Source organism: Vanellus vanellus, assembly GCF_965231255.1.
Source record: "Vanellus vanellus genome assembly, chromosome: 3".
NCBI lineage: Eukaryota > Metazoa > Chordata > Aves > Charadriiformes > Charadriidae > Vanellus > Vanellus vanellus.
This window is the reverse complement of record NC_138907.1, coordinates 61,445,725-61,459,823: the sequence shown is the minus strand read 5'-3', so window position 1 is coordinate 61,459,823 and position 14,099 is coordinate 61,445,725. Positions and strand designations below refer to the sequence as shown.

Sequence of the window (14,099 nt, the reverse complement as noted above, 5' to 3'; positions counted from 1 at the left end):
CTGGTATTTTGTTTTTTCTCTTTTTTTATTTTTTTTTTTTAATGAGCTGCAGCTTTAACTATTTAAACCTGGAATCCAGAATGTTTTCTTACAGGATTTGTGTTGTTTGGAGTTTTTTTCGCCTCATAAAAGCAAACATGAAGATACTCTTTCTTTCTGCTTAGCCTGTCCAGTTCATTTTGACTAAAAGCACCTCAGGCCACGAGGTTTACTTGATACATACCCCAAATGACCTTGGCCCTTCAGTGGCTCTAAACTCAGGCTTGGTATACAACACTAATGCTGGTTAGTGGTCAGATCATTCTTATGACCAGCAAGCAGGAAGAGGGGATGGCAGCAGGTACAGAGGGTTTATGAAAAAGTGCTGAAGTAGCCTTAATAACAGCACAGCTCTTCCTCGGTTGGGGTAACTGCCAGCCCATTTCTTAATGCAGAAAATCAGCAAAGCATTGTATCAGCCTGGCACACACACGTGACAAATGGCATGGAGTCTGTGACCATACAGAAAAGAAAAGGAAGGTGGGACAGGTTTTGGACCTGCCAACCTTTTAATTGTCCTTTCAGGGATACAAATACAACACTGTTTATCAACTACTAACTAGTTTTCCCACACAACAGGTTATGTACAGCATATTCACTTGCATTTTTACATAATAATACACAGGTCTTCCCCATGACCATCTCTTGTGGTGAAAGAATGTGACATGTCAAGCTGACAGACACTTCAGGAGAGCTTCAAGGAAAAATTCGTGCAGAGCTAGCTTTTTCTTGGTCTCTTGAAACTAAAATCTTACAAAGGATGAGCAAGATATCTATTTTTACAGTATTTACTTTTTACAGTTTGAAGAGGAGGAATAGGCTTTTTAAACATAGGATTCCTTAGCATACTGGATCTGGTCTGCCTCAAAAACTGGCTGGCTGCACCTTCGAGCCACATACTCAAGTTTGTTCTTTTGACAGGATTCAGACATGGTTCTCAATCGGTAGACTCCCGGGGTCACGGGTAAACTCACACGGGAGTTTATTCCCACAGTGACACTGAGGGTTTCAGTTTCCACATCAGAATCCTTCACTGTAGAAACTCTGCCACTGGGTAGATCCCTTAGAGCCATATATGCTGTATCCTGTGCACAGCTGCTGCATGGATGAGGCGGTAGAGCATCCTGGTTTGACACCTTTAATCTCATAGTTTGAACTGTGAGATTGTGGGAGGCAACTTTAGTGGCCAGGCAGGTTTTAGTAGCCTCTTCATAAGAGGGTGGTCTTCCAGGATTCCTCTGGTCTACCTCTCTGAACACTTCATCAGCTGACCTGAAACGGGGCTTTTGCTGATATGCCACAGGCAATGGTTTCTCATCATCAGGGCTGTTCTCCCGGACAACTCTGCAGGAGAAATGATCTTCTTTCTTTGTGAAACTGTCTCTCTGAAACCCCATGTTTTTTCCAGGCCCCCAGCTCTGGGTTTTTATTAGTGTTTTCCTGCGGTTTGCAAAAGAGAATGACATGGAATGCCTTTTGATCTCTCTGCTAGACATACTGCAGTCTTCAGTGGTGGAAAAGGACTGTGGCCTATTTAAAAAGTTTTTTTTGGGACTAGAGGGCGAAACTACTGGGGAGCTGGTGAAGACCGAGCCATCAGAACTCTCCAGAGAGCAACTGGAGGATGTTTTGGGTAGAGAGTCAGTTGATAATCGCGAAGGTAAGATTGCAAGCCGTTTCTCCAGTGCCTCCAACCCTAGCTGTTTCTGCTGAACCGGAAAATTGTCCTCACTTTTGTTTAGCTTCTGTTTCCTTATCCTGCTTTCAAGGCGGTTTTGGAAGGACAGGTCTGGCTCTGAGTACCTCCTGTCCATCGTGCTGATGTCATTTCTGAAATTAGTTAGTGAAGGGGCAGAGATGCGTGTTGGATATCTTCTGCTCACACTAGTGCTCCTCCCTTTGGGCTGCTCTATCTGAGAGGCACAAGGGCTGCCTTCAGCTTCAGGATCTGGGCTGTCATAGGCAGAGTCATTCTGATGAGCAGCACATAGGTGTTCTGTGGGGAGAAAGCACCTATTAGTTTTCACTGACCGTCTGAGGATGAAAGGGAACTATATGGAAAGAGTTCCTGTAGAAGAGCACTGCAACAGTGTCTTGAACCCTCTGCAACTTTCTGTGTTTCCACAGATGTATTCCCATATCAAATTCAAGAATTTGGCCCAGCAGCCCCAGTCTGTGACATCCCCGGGCCATTCTCATACCTGTGGAGCTGTCTGTGTGCTCCGGTGACTCCTCAGCTGAGACACAGACAGACAAGGCAACGTCTTCCCCAAATATTTCTGAGCAGTTGTTTATGAGGAACTCCACCAACACTGTCACCTGCACACAGAAAACAGTTTCAGTCAAAAGGGCTGAAAACATATTAAACAGTATTTTCTGCTTCTGCCTGCTGTCTCTGTATGAAGGGCAGCACAGAGCAGGGTGGCTTCTGCCAAAATCATAGAATCATAGAATCATAGAACACCAGGTTGGAAGGGACCTCAAGCATCTTCTGGTCCAACTTTTCTCGGCAAAACATCCTAATGTAAAGTCAGAGGGTGAGTATACTCTGGAGGAGGATGAGGCCTGATGCTGCAGACAAATTGATCTGCACCGATACAAACAAAACACCATCAGCCACAGCTTCAGCCCTGCTGTCCAGAGGGCCCCTGGGTGGCAATGCCCACCAGGTACCCCTTGCTCTCTGTGTGCAAAGTATTCAGGAGCTGTGGTACGACGTAGGGGACTTCAGGGCAACTGCTCCTTTTGCTCAGAGGAGGCAAGACGAGGGGCAGCCTTGCCCATCACATTACAGGCACCTGAGCTGAGGGGCACCCTGATGTCCAGGGGTGCTTTTGCAATGGTGGTGGGATCCCTACGGATGGCTCTGCCCCAAAGCGGGTGGCTGATTGGTGGATTCAACTCACCTTGTCATTCATCTCCTTCTGCACTTCCAGGGGGAGTGTGTTGTCCATCTCTGGGCTCAGCATATTTGGGCCAACGCAGATGGCCAGGTTGCCAGAGTCCATCCTGTTGGTCTCAGCATTTTGGCTGATGTGGTGGAGCAGAGACAGCAAGTGCTTGAGCAAGACGAGGTTTGGTCTAGGCAGTTTGTCAGCCACCCTGCATGAACAGAAAGTGTGACGTTAATTTATGGTGCAGCAGCCACTACTTCTTTATTTGAGCAAGTCTCAATTCAGCTCAGACAGATGACGCTTCCTCCAGAGAGAGGCACGCGTGTGCTTTTTCACTGCTCAGCAGAAGTATCATTCAGAAATCCCCAACGGCAGCTGAGTGTGTGGTTAATTATAAGATCTTGAATTACAAGGTCTTGACAGAAAGGCAACCGTTACAGCAGTCCATGTAGTAGATGAGATGGCACCAGGAGATGTCACTGGAGGCTTCCCGAAGGCACGTGAAAGCCTGCGGTTGTGCTGTGCAGCTTTCAAAGCACTCCCCGTCAGCCTCCACATCTGCTCTTTCCAAAGAGCAAAGCATGGCCGTGGTCTCCACGTGCCCGACTTCACTGCCAGCAGGTGTGAAGGTTCCCTGTCAGTGCCTGCCCCACAGCATAGTGACTACATTAGATGAGGCACTGCGGCCTCTCTCCTCTTCCTACGCTACTCGTTTCGTAGGGCAATCTCAAATAACTTCAGGAAGTGCTGCTGCAAGAGCCCTCTAAGCCAACCCCCATGGAGCAACAGCAAGCTGATGTAAATGACAGGCTTTTAAATGAGACTCTCAGTTTTGGGAGACATCGCTGGCCACTACCAGCCACTTCATCACATTGGGGCTGGTTGCAAAACTTCCTGGTTGCAAAACTTACTCTTTCAATTCTTGAATTTTTTCCTGCATGCTTGGCTTCTCCAGAGCTTGCATCCACTTCTCATAGAGATCGGCTGACAGGAGTTTGGAGGGAATATTTCGGAGGAAATCCTGCAAGGCCAAGACATTTAGATGAGGCTTTGGACACTAACCCTGAGCACACGGGGACCATGGGCTCAGTAGGAGGCAGGCTGGCTTGAGCTACCTGACCATCAGCACCGTCAGAGCAGTGAGGTCAACAAGTACATGCCAAATATACTGGGATTGTTGTAGTAACAGACCCAGCTCTTATCTGCTTTTTGTTCACCCATAAATCTCAGTGTTCCTCCCTGGGAGGATGCTGAGGAGGAGGATGAAGTGAGTTTCCTGTGGACATGCAGGGAATCAGCAGCACAACACGTAGGACTGAAAATCAGGTGGAAAAGGAAAATGCCAGACTTTCCTAAGCCTGAAAGATTTAGTCTGACTTTGCTCTGGCTTTAGCTTGGAGTCCCACCCAGGTCAGCTCTGGGCACTGAAGGAGGCCCATGCACATTAGTAATGTCCTCCCAACATCGGAAGAGCTCACCTTCAAGACCACTGCCAGCAGGTGCACAGATTTGCTTTTCAAATCAATATTCCCGCCTTTGTTTAGGTCCTCCTTCAACTCTTTTCGTGCTTTCTCATTGGCAGCTTTTCTGAATATCCCTTCAGTGGAAGGTCCTTTCATATACAATATAGCTAGGAGATCCTGCAGGGAAAAAAAATAGACAGGAATGGGAGAACAGTTACTTGGGTGAAGGAAGACACTTCAGCAAGTGAATACTTCTTTAGAAACAGAAGAAAAATTGTCTGGAGGTATGCTGTGTTCTAATTAGGTCAGTATCTAGTTCTTTCTCCAAGCAGATTACATGGGCAATAACCTGATTTTCTTTTCCCCCAAACCACCCTCTTTTTGGACTGGTGAATTCCCCTAACTTCAGTGGAGTCATCCCTGCTTCCTTCCAGAAAGAAACAAGGGATGGCTTAAGTCTTGGTTCAAATCCCCTCCCTCCCAAGGCAGGCAAATATTGCTTAGAAGAGACAAAACCCTGTCTGTTGGAAAAGCCAACTCAGTGGGAGAACTGTCACAAGACCATTTTTATCCAGAAACTAGTGTTTAGGTATTTATTGTTAGTAGTCCGTAGCTGAATACTTTTTTCTGGGAAATACAGAAATCCTTGGAAGTTTATGCTGCTGCAAGATTCATTTATATCATCTCTGTAGAATCACAGATGTTTATACTAAGGAGCAGATCTTCTCCCTCCTATTCCTGGTCCTGGGTTGTCGCCACTCAAAGTTACTTCCAGTGGACAAAACCCGCAGACCTGACCCTTTCTACATCTGGGATGGGCCCTGAGCTTATCAGAAGTGTATGTGGAGGGGAGACACCAAAATCACTTATCTCCTTGGTGCTGCAGCACAAGTACCAGGGATCGTGCCTCACGCTGGAAGCCAGAGGTATGATAACTGTATCACCAGGCTTGCTTACCTGGACCGGTTGGGGCAGTGTGTCATCTTCCCCACAGATAATTGCCAGAGGCTGGCCAAACAGAGCGATTTTGGCACCCGAGTCTAGCTGCCCTGGGGAATTCCCGTTGGTAGAGCTTCGCCTCAGAGTAAATGACTGTGATATCACCTTCTTTCTTTTCTTTGTGCCATCTGCTGCAAGCAAAAGGAAACCAAAAAATCAATTAAAAAAAAACCAAAAACAAAAAACCAGAGAGCGCTATGTGGCCTTTCAACTAAGTGCAGATGTATGTTGAAATAACTCAAGCTAAATGGGGAGAAACTGAAAGACAACTAAGTGGTTACTAAGGAAACAACCGCCTGAACTGTAAAACTGTGACCATCCCTCTAAGGACACCACCTTTCCTGTTTTGGGTGGGTTTTTTTTTTACATTCTAGTCACTGTTTCTTCTTAGAGAGTGGGAACATACAAGGCACAGAAATAACAGCATTTATAGAGATTTTTGATATTGTAGCGGTTTCTGTGATAACTATCTAGGGCAGATATGTCACTTGGGCAGCTGGCAACGACAACAATTTTCACTACGTGGTCTGACTGTGCCCCAGCCTTAGGGCAAGAGTGGAACTAGGGGCTCCTGCTTTTCAGCCTCTTTCACAGGCTGAAATGAAAACACACAGCTCCAGCTCTGCCAGCTTCAGAGCCAGCTCTAATGGTAGTGGTCCTGCTAGAGCTAGTGCTTGCCCCCTGCCAGCCAGTGGAAGGTGGTACTTGCTCCAGCGGATGGGAGCATCACAGTAGGGCCTCATTGGCTTCAGGGTCAGAAATCTCTTAGCATGGGTTTTGCATCTGCATCTTAAAGAGGAGGGCATGCTAGGAATTTGGAGATGATGGTTGTATTGGGAAGAGGTGTGGCTTTTTTCCCCTTTCGCAAACAGCAAGAGAAGGATCCTTTAGCTAGAAAGCTTTCTAAAGGAGTTGCCTTCTGCAAATTTCCTATAAAGGACTTGCCTTCTATGCCAAAATAACATTGCCTTATGCAGATGAGAAGTTCTCGGGACCTGTATTTGTGGCTTACAAGTCCTTGGTAGGGAGGGGTTAAAAGCTATAAGAAAGTCACCTAATATTATGGTGTCATGTAAAATGTTTTCTTCTGATACTCCTGAAAAATGACCTGCCCCAAATCTGACCCTGCCAGCTAATGGCCTCCTCCGGGTTGTTTACAGGTGCCGAGGTTTTGCATGGTGAGAGAAAATAAGTGCTGTTGCTGCTGCCAAGAGGGTTTATTTACTCTGGCGTGCAACCGCTGGTAGCGGTACTCGCTTGCAGTGCCACACCTCAGTGGTGATGCTCGAGTGAGAAAGGAGCATGTTTACTTCCCATCGCTGCCAGGGAACACAATGAAACATGGTTCTGAGGACCAGGGAATATGGATACAAGACCTCTAGCACTCAGCACTGTCACCTCTGCCACTGAGCATAAGGGAAGGAGGTCATTTTCAAGTGAGTGGCACTCCAGGGGTTAAGCCATCTCCTGGATGGGGCTGCGGGTGAGGGCTGTGCATTACTCTCAGGGAGGTGAAGCAGGCAGTTTCGGGTGGTTTTGCAGAAGCACCAGCTTGCAAGCGTTATGTAAGAAGGCAGTTCCTCAGATTGTCTTTAAAACTCACCAGTTGAGTGGCAAAGTCCATCTTCAGTATCTGCTGGCTCCAGCGAGGGGCATTTCTTGGCATCAGCCTGCAAGAAGCGTGTTAGGGTTACAGAGCCGCCATCAGTAGTGAGGGCCACCAGCGAGTCGCTGCAGCTCCTCAGAAATCTTTGTGAGGCTCTGGGGAATAACCAGAGCAATCCCAACACCTGCTGAAGAGGTGCCTCAGTCCAGGAGTGACACCACCTCACTGCCCAATAGAGGGGTTTGTGGTAAACCCTGCAGCCAGCCACCCCAGACCTGCCCGGCAAGTCACAACCCTTGTGCTCTTTCAGGCTGCTCTTTCGATCCAGAGAAACCACAGCTGGACACAGCCTGCTCTTCTGTGTCCTCCCCTGGCACCAGAGATTCCCTCCCAAACTCCTCCGTGGAGTCTTGATGGCTTCAGAGCCTGCCAGATTCCTGAGCAAAGCTCCCCCGGAGCCCAGGGAACACGCTGGCTGCTCACAACGACGCCCAGCTCCTTCTGCACAGCGCTGCATGGAATTGCCTTCAAAGGGCTCTGCCCGCTCGCGGGTAAAGGTAGGCAGCCGGCAGCTCTTACAGGGGCCACCCCCACTTTGCTAAGATATCTCTCCACAAGGACTGGGGGAAATCTAGCGGCTGCTTACCTCCGACTGGCACTCAATCAGACTCTCCATGTTCCCAGCATTTAGTGTCTTTGACTAGGCAAGAAAACAAAGACACTATGTGAGTAATTGAATGCTATGGTTTAGAAATCAGAGCTTTTCAAAATCACTCTGTTGACAGAGCTGAAACAACAAAGACACTCACAGTATTACAGCTGCTTAATACTTTCATTAGGAGTTTGATCGGGGGAGCTCTGGACACTCTGGTTTCCTTCGGTCCTTTTGTTTGCCTGTTTATTGAACAGGGAACAGACAAAGAAAGAGCTTTGTAAAACTGCACCCTTCTTGTCTTTCTCCCCTGCAAGCCAGTCTAGCGTTTAAGTATGATCCTGAACCAGCAAGATATTCCACACCAGTCAATCATAAAGCCCTTCTCTGGAAGACACTCAGCCCTACTGCCCTATCTGCCTCTTGATTAAAACAGAAAAAAAAGCAGCTTTCAATTTTTAATCCATGCAAAAAATGAGCAAGCAGTGACAGGTACGTATAATTGTTAATCTGCAAACACAAGGCTAAGCAAGTCAGCCAGCTCTGCCCACGAACTACACTTAGCAGTGGGCACAGCTCTCCCCCGTCTCTATTTTTGTATATCTCTCTACAACTGCATCTGGAGTACTCCACCGACTGCAACCGCGATGCTACAGATTTATCCCAGGCAGTACTTACCCAAGGAGTGAGTCCAGCCAGAGCTCCTTCACCTCCCGTGAACTGCAGAGGAAAGGAGAAACAGCATCACTCCCCACTGCTACTAATCCTCTGAACGGAGGCAGGCAACTAAACAGTTCTACCCCACGTGTGCTGCCTTATATACGCAGAAGGGGCAGGTGGAAATTCACAGACAGGAAGAAGCATCATGGGGCAGCACTGAGACGCTATGAAATTTCTGGCTTCCTCTTTCCTTTTAGAGGAGCTACTTTTTTTTCCTTAGAGAAAAAAAAAAAAGCCCTTGTAGCTGTTATGGATGGAAAAGATGAGACACTTGCCAGGTAAAGGTTCCATCTAGCATCACCAGCATAGGGTGGGATGTGCAGAGGGGGCTGCGGTGTGGGCAGCTTCTCCTTACCCTTAAAGGGCAGTGGGTACAGTCTGTCCTTTGACTGCTCAGAGACCTTAGATTTTGCAGTTTAAAGACGCACCACCAGCTCAAGTTACACTAAGAATAGTTAAAAGATGGGAGAGTGGAGTAGCCAAGATTCAGAGAAATGTTTTTGTATATTTTTTTAAAAACTAATGGCAACAGTTTACTGTTTGCAAGCAGATGTAGACATACACTTTGCCGGTGCCAACCAGTTCTTGAAAATCTAAGCACTGGACTTTTATAGAAGAACTGGTGTTATGTAATAATTTCATAATGTATGACAATATATAATAAAAAAATCTTGATTAAAATACATCTTAGTAAGAATTATGTGTCCAAGTAATAAAGTTTAATTCAACTGAAGAGACCAAAAAATCCAGGAAAAATCTACCTCTGCTCTCTCTGTACCTCTTCAGGGTCTGTTGCTGACTCCCCCCCAACTTGGGCACATCAGAAACATAAGGACAACAGTATTCTCTCTACCAGGCCATTATGAAAATCAACAATGTTTGATGTTAAATGTATGATATTAGTTCTACTGATTCATCGACGGAGGCAAATTACAACCCAGTATCCCGCGTACCAGTCTTTTGATCTAGTGGGGAAGAGGGGCTAAGGCTGAGAGTCAAAGGGTTGGGAATATTTCAGCGGTGGATTTAGGTGGAAAACACGCTTGCAAAACTGTGGTCTCTGCTGCTTCCCCCCAGTGGATGCTCCATTTCATGTGTGCAGGGGACGAGGCTGTGTCATAGCACAGCCCTTTGCAGATGCATGTTATGGCTACATCCGCTGCTGAATTCACCCTGAAAGCCACATCAGACCTGGCCCGTGTAGTATTGACCCTGGGCTGTCACGCGAAAGAGACAGGCAGTCTCAGCTCGACTCTACAGCAATCCATGGTGCAAAATTCACTTTTGGTTAGACAGAGGTGTATCCAGGAGGGCAAAAGGAGAGCTGCCCTGCTTTTGCGGAGGGAGATGCTGTAGGTGACCTTTCAAGTCCTCCCAAGGCCCATTGTTTCCATGTGCCATAGAGACACCGGTCTGTAGACTTGTTTAGGGCTGAAACTTACAGGAATCTCAATCAATTACTCTGCAGCCCTGTGCATTTACCACTGATCTTTTACTCACTGTTGAAACTGATTTCTTGTTAATTAGCAGTCTCATGATATCTGTCATTTCCCTACTAAATTCCATGGGCCGATGCACATTCTTGCAGAAATGCTGTCATCGTGCATCACGTTCTCCTGAGAATTTCTTCTGAGGCTCCCTGGCAGCTGCAGCACCCCTGCTGATACTCCCAGCAGGATTCCTGGGACAAAGGGCATCTATTTTTCAGTACGTCTGTTAAACATGTATCTAAACATGCCTGTTAAGTAGCTCGGAGCTGAGGGGACCTATGCAATTCAGTTGTGCTTATCCCTCACTTCCAGCACAGATGTATTTCTGAGCTCAGTCGGCTGTATGATTAAGACACGGGGTTTGATCAGGAAAATATGCGACTCGTGAAGAAAATGGGAGTTTAATGGGTGGTGATTAGCTGGGCCAGAAGCTTAGATTACAAATAGGGCACAGCTGTACACAGGACATAATGCTTTGAATTTCTCAGGAGGAAAAGATACAGTAATGGGTGGTGTATTGATAGCACATCACCAGACTGTCCGTTGGCACACACTGCTGTATCTCTATCTAATTAGTTCCCATCTGTTAACAGTTGTGGGGTTATAAAGGCCGTTGTACATGGAAGGTATGTGTATAGGCCTGCCTGCCCATATTGCAAACAATTTGCTTTTTTTTTTCACTCTCCTGATATAATTCTTCTTTTTATAGCTCTTTTATGGTGTGTATCACAAATACTTGATTTGTGCCAAAATGATTTTAAAGCAGCTTATTTAATTACGAACAAACATGTCCCATCTGAATAGCAGGCATCCTAAAAAGCTATGGCTTGGTGGAGTAATTGTGTGGCCACACAGAAGGCAGTTTGGCTGTATTTGTAAAAGCAGTAAGCAAGCATGTGCTGGCTCCTGTCCTGTCGAGCACCGCAGAGCTGCATGCAGGGTCCCGAGGTCAGAAGATCTGCTGCGCCAGGTGGGTGAAGACAGGAGGACCAGCACAGCATGAGCTGCCCTCACACCTACCAGCCAGAGCAGCTTCCCAGCTTCCTCCACCAGTGTGTAAGGGGTAACACAGATGTAGCTCCCAAAGCCGATCGCCACGCCGAATATTAACAGAAAAGGCCTGTCGTATGGGATGTTTACAAATGAAGGTCCCTGACATCAACAGCTGCTTCTCTTCCTAAGGAGACCGATTCCGTCTCTACCACCCAGCTCTGCTTTGCAGACTCAGAGCCTTTGCAATGGGGTGCCCATCGGTTTGGTACAGATCTGACACCACCACTCATTAGAGCAACATGTTTGCTGTACCGCAGCAGTCGCCCTCGGGCGAGCAGAATAGATGGCAGATGGCTTGGGCACACCTGGAGCTGTTTGCAGGTGATGTGTTTCTCCCGGGACATCCCTGACTAAGTGAATGCACCCTCCTTCAAAGACGCCAGGATGGACATTTGCCCAAAGATCGGGGCGTGGGAGGGGGGGTGGACTTACAAGGGTTTTGTAGGACTAGCCGGCGTACAAGCTCTTCCCCTCCTGTACATCAGGTTGCTTCCCTCAGTTCTGCTGAAGTGCTTTGAATTCACTGGAGGGAAAGCAGGACCAGGGAGGTCCCACAGAGCAGCCAGCCCCAGGTAGATCCAGGCCTCTCGGGACTGAGTTTGGTCCTCGAGGTGTGAAGCGTTTTCCTTATAGAAGCCTGGACATCAGATTGATGCCTCTGCTTCCCCCTGGGACCAGGCAGCCCCTTCCCTCTCCCAGGGCATGGCTGCGTTTGTGGTCCACTCCAAGCAACTTGTCCAGCCAGTTTTTGTAGACAAGGCGTATATAGCCAAGAAAGGGTGGATCAGATGTTCCTTGAGGTCCCTTCCAACCTGGTATTCTATGATTCTACGATTGCTAACACCACAGACCAAATGATGATTTTCCCCTTTCTGTAAGCTACAGTCAAGCCAGGCATTTTCTCTTCTTTTTTCCTCTCTCCTCTTACACCATGCCTCGGTGAAGGACTCCAGACTGTAGCAACGAAGGGGCAGCATCAGTTGGGAGGAGAAAGGAATCAAGAGCTGATAGTAAACAAAAGAATAAAAGAACAAATCTGCTGTGGCTGGAAAGCATGTGTTTTCTTCTCTGCTTATCAAACCGCAAATGGGAAAATCCCAGCCATGGCTCACTGTTGTTTATTTCTACTACTTTTGCAAATGTCTGACATGATGGCTCTTAGAAATGAGAGTGTGTGAATGAATCCTGAAACCCGCCGTCACCCTGTTGTCATACCAGCAAGGGCGCAGCAGGAGCATAGCTGTGAGAAGGGCACAGCAGGACGCGGCTGGAGCAGTGACTCTTTCAAGCCCATATAGAGCAGAAAGAGCCTTCAACAGTGCCTCTCCATGTGGAAAAGAGGTTGTATTCCAGTTTTGTCTTCACTGGCACAACTGCAGTCTCCTGGGGGACGATAAGAACATTTACCAAAATAAGGAAAGCAATTATGCCAAAGTCAGAGAGTTGCTGGGTGGGTTTTTTTTTTTGTAAAGGAAATCTCTGCACGATCTGTCCACAGATTCAAAGAACAGGGTGGCATGTGGGTTGCTGAGAACAGGTCACAATTCTGCACGTCTTCTAAAAGCAGCTCTAATTTTGTATCGCTCTCCATCCCAAGTGTCTTGCAGATTGCAGAGGTTTGATCACAGAAAAGTGGGCAGCCTGAGCTTTAATCAGGCCAGTCCCGATTTTGTACCTGTAAGAGTTCAGAGTGAGATCCATTAACCCAGCTGGTGCTGAACTTCTGCATCTTTAGTCAGGTGGGACCTGGGCTAATGCTAACCCTGCCTTTGGAAGTGAAACCCACTGTCAGTTTTTCCCAGCTCTGCTCAGCTGATTTCTATCCTTAATCAGATATCACGGTTAGATTGCGATGTGGGTTAGATCGCACCACCCTTCTACACACTGAGTTACTACTGCACAGGGAAAAGTTACGAATCAAGAATAATATTGTGAATACAGCCTGAGGTGTATTTTGTGCCCTTCCCATGACACCCTTTTAGTTGCATTTCCTTTGCAGGTTGGTTTGTTTATTCTTCCATGGGTGCTCCCCCAAGACTAAGTTGGCATCTCTAAAGTTTTTTACTTGTCATCAGGTGAGTGGTTCCAGTTGGTGGGTTTTTAGATGCAGAGGGTGGGCGCATATAGGCCATTTTTCCAAAGGGACTGTGCTGGCGTTCAGCTGTGTCTGAATTCAGCTTGCTGTTGTATCTCGACGACGCTCAGGAATCACTCATTCCTTGGGCTCCCTGAGGTGGCCAGCACAAAGGCGCTGGGGAACTGAAGTTGCCTATCATTTCTGACTGAGCGGATGCAGATCTAAATCTTTGCTTGCTTACAATAAACAACCAGATAATAGAGAATGCGTGCAATTAAGTCTGAATTCTATTCTTTTCAAGATGTCTGGTTGAAGGTACTCAAAAAGTATTGAAAGTGAGATACTACTCACTTTTTTTTGTTACTCCAGCAGGTATCTCACTTTTTTTGCTTCTTTATGTTGTCCATTTTCAAATCAGAAACTGAGATGGTGTTTTTCTGCCAAGTTCATTTGTTCTCAGGGACATATTATACTTCTTACTGAATCCGGAGAGGTGTGAATCTTGATTTTGCTTTTCAGGATTAATACAAATGTTTTCTTTTCAATTTTGTTTGATGTAGGCTTGTATTTCTCCTGCTTCTGCACCTTGTGTTTTTCTTTGAATTTCAGCACCAAAATGACCTCAGATCTCAAAATGAGAACCGGTAGAAACCAGACATATCCTGGATTTCACATTGAGTTCTAACTTGCATGTGATTTTCAGGCATAAGTCATCTCACTTTCACACAAAAGATGATCTGCAGACTGCACATGGCCTAGGACCCAGTCTGGAATAACACCAAGAAAACTTGGCCCAAGTGTAATTTTGGGTTTCATTGTTTATGTGTCTCATTGATACAAAAACTAGAAAAGAAAGCCAGGCTCAGGGGTGGTAAGACCTTACACCTCTCCTGGTAGAGTGGGAGCTGCTCAGGACCCAGAAGGAATGACCAGAAGTAGTTGGAATTTCCCCATTGTTCACCTCCAGTTGGCTTCCTCCAAGTCCCAGTGGTGTGCTGGGAATATCCCCAAACTCTTCATCATAGTGATGCCCTTGTGAATTTTTCATTCCCATGTTGTACCTGCTTTCTAAGTAATAAGCAGAACTGCCAGTAACCAGATCCTCA

The 14,099-nt window shown here is 46.8% G+C and overlaps 1 protein-coding gene across 1 annotated transcript; it reads right to left on the bottom strand.

The window, feature by feature from the left end:
- Positions 1 to 500: 500 nt before the first annotated feature.
- TAGAP (T cell activation RhoGTPase activating protein) lies at positions 501 to 8,405 on the bottom strand. The gene is made up of 10 exons (XM_082480796.1): positions 8,332 to 8,405; positions 7,811 to 7,895; positions 7,648 to 7,701; positions 6,999 to 7,065; positions 5,354 to 5,526; positions 4,412 to 4,573; positions 3,845 to 3,954; positions 2,946 to 3,141; positions 2,241 to 2,358; positions 501 to 2,035 (listed from the first exon to the last, which is right to left on the bottom strand). The coding sequence occupies exons 2-10, from the start codon at positions 7,835 to 7,837 to the stop codon at positions 864 to 866; spliced, it is 2,079 nt and encodes a 692-aa protein (XP_082336922.1). The 5' UTR covers positions 7,838 to 7,895; positions 8,332 to 8,405; the 3' UTR covers positions 501 to 863.
- Positions 8,406 to 14,099: the final 5,694 nt, after the last annotated feature.

What these genes read in the sequence shown, in the direction of transcription:
- TAGAP (XM_082480796.1), bottom strand. Translation starts at nt 7,837, where the DNA reads ATGAAAGTATTAAGCAGCTGTAATACT. An exon ending in TGGACTTTGCCACTCAACTG is followed by an intron (nt 5,527 to 6,998) that starts GTGAGTTTTAAA and finishes TTTTGCTTGCAG; the next exon opens with CAGATGGCACAAAGAAAAGA. An exon ending in CACTGCCCCAACCGGTCCAG is followed by an intron (nt 4,574 to 5,353) that starts GTAAGCAAGCCT and finishes TTTTCCCTGCAG; the next exon opens with GATCTCCTAGCTATATTGTA.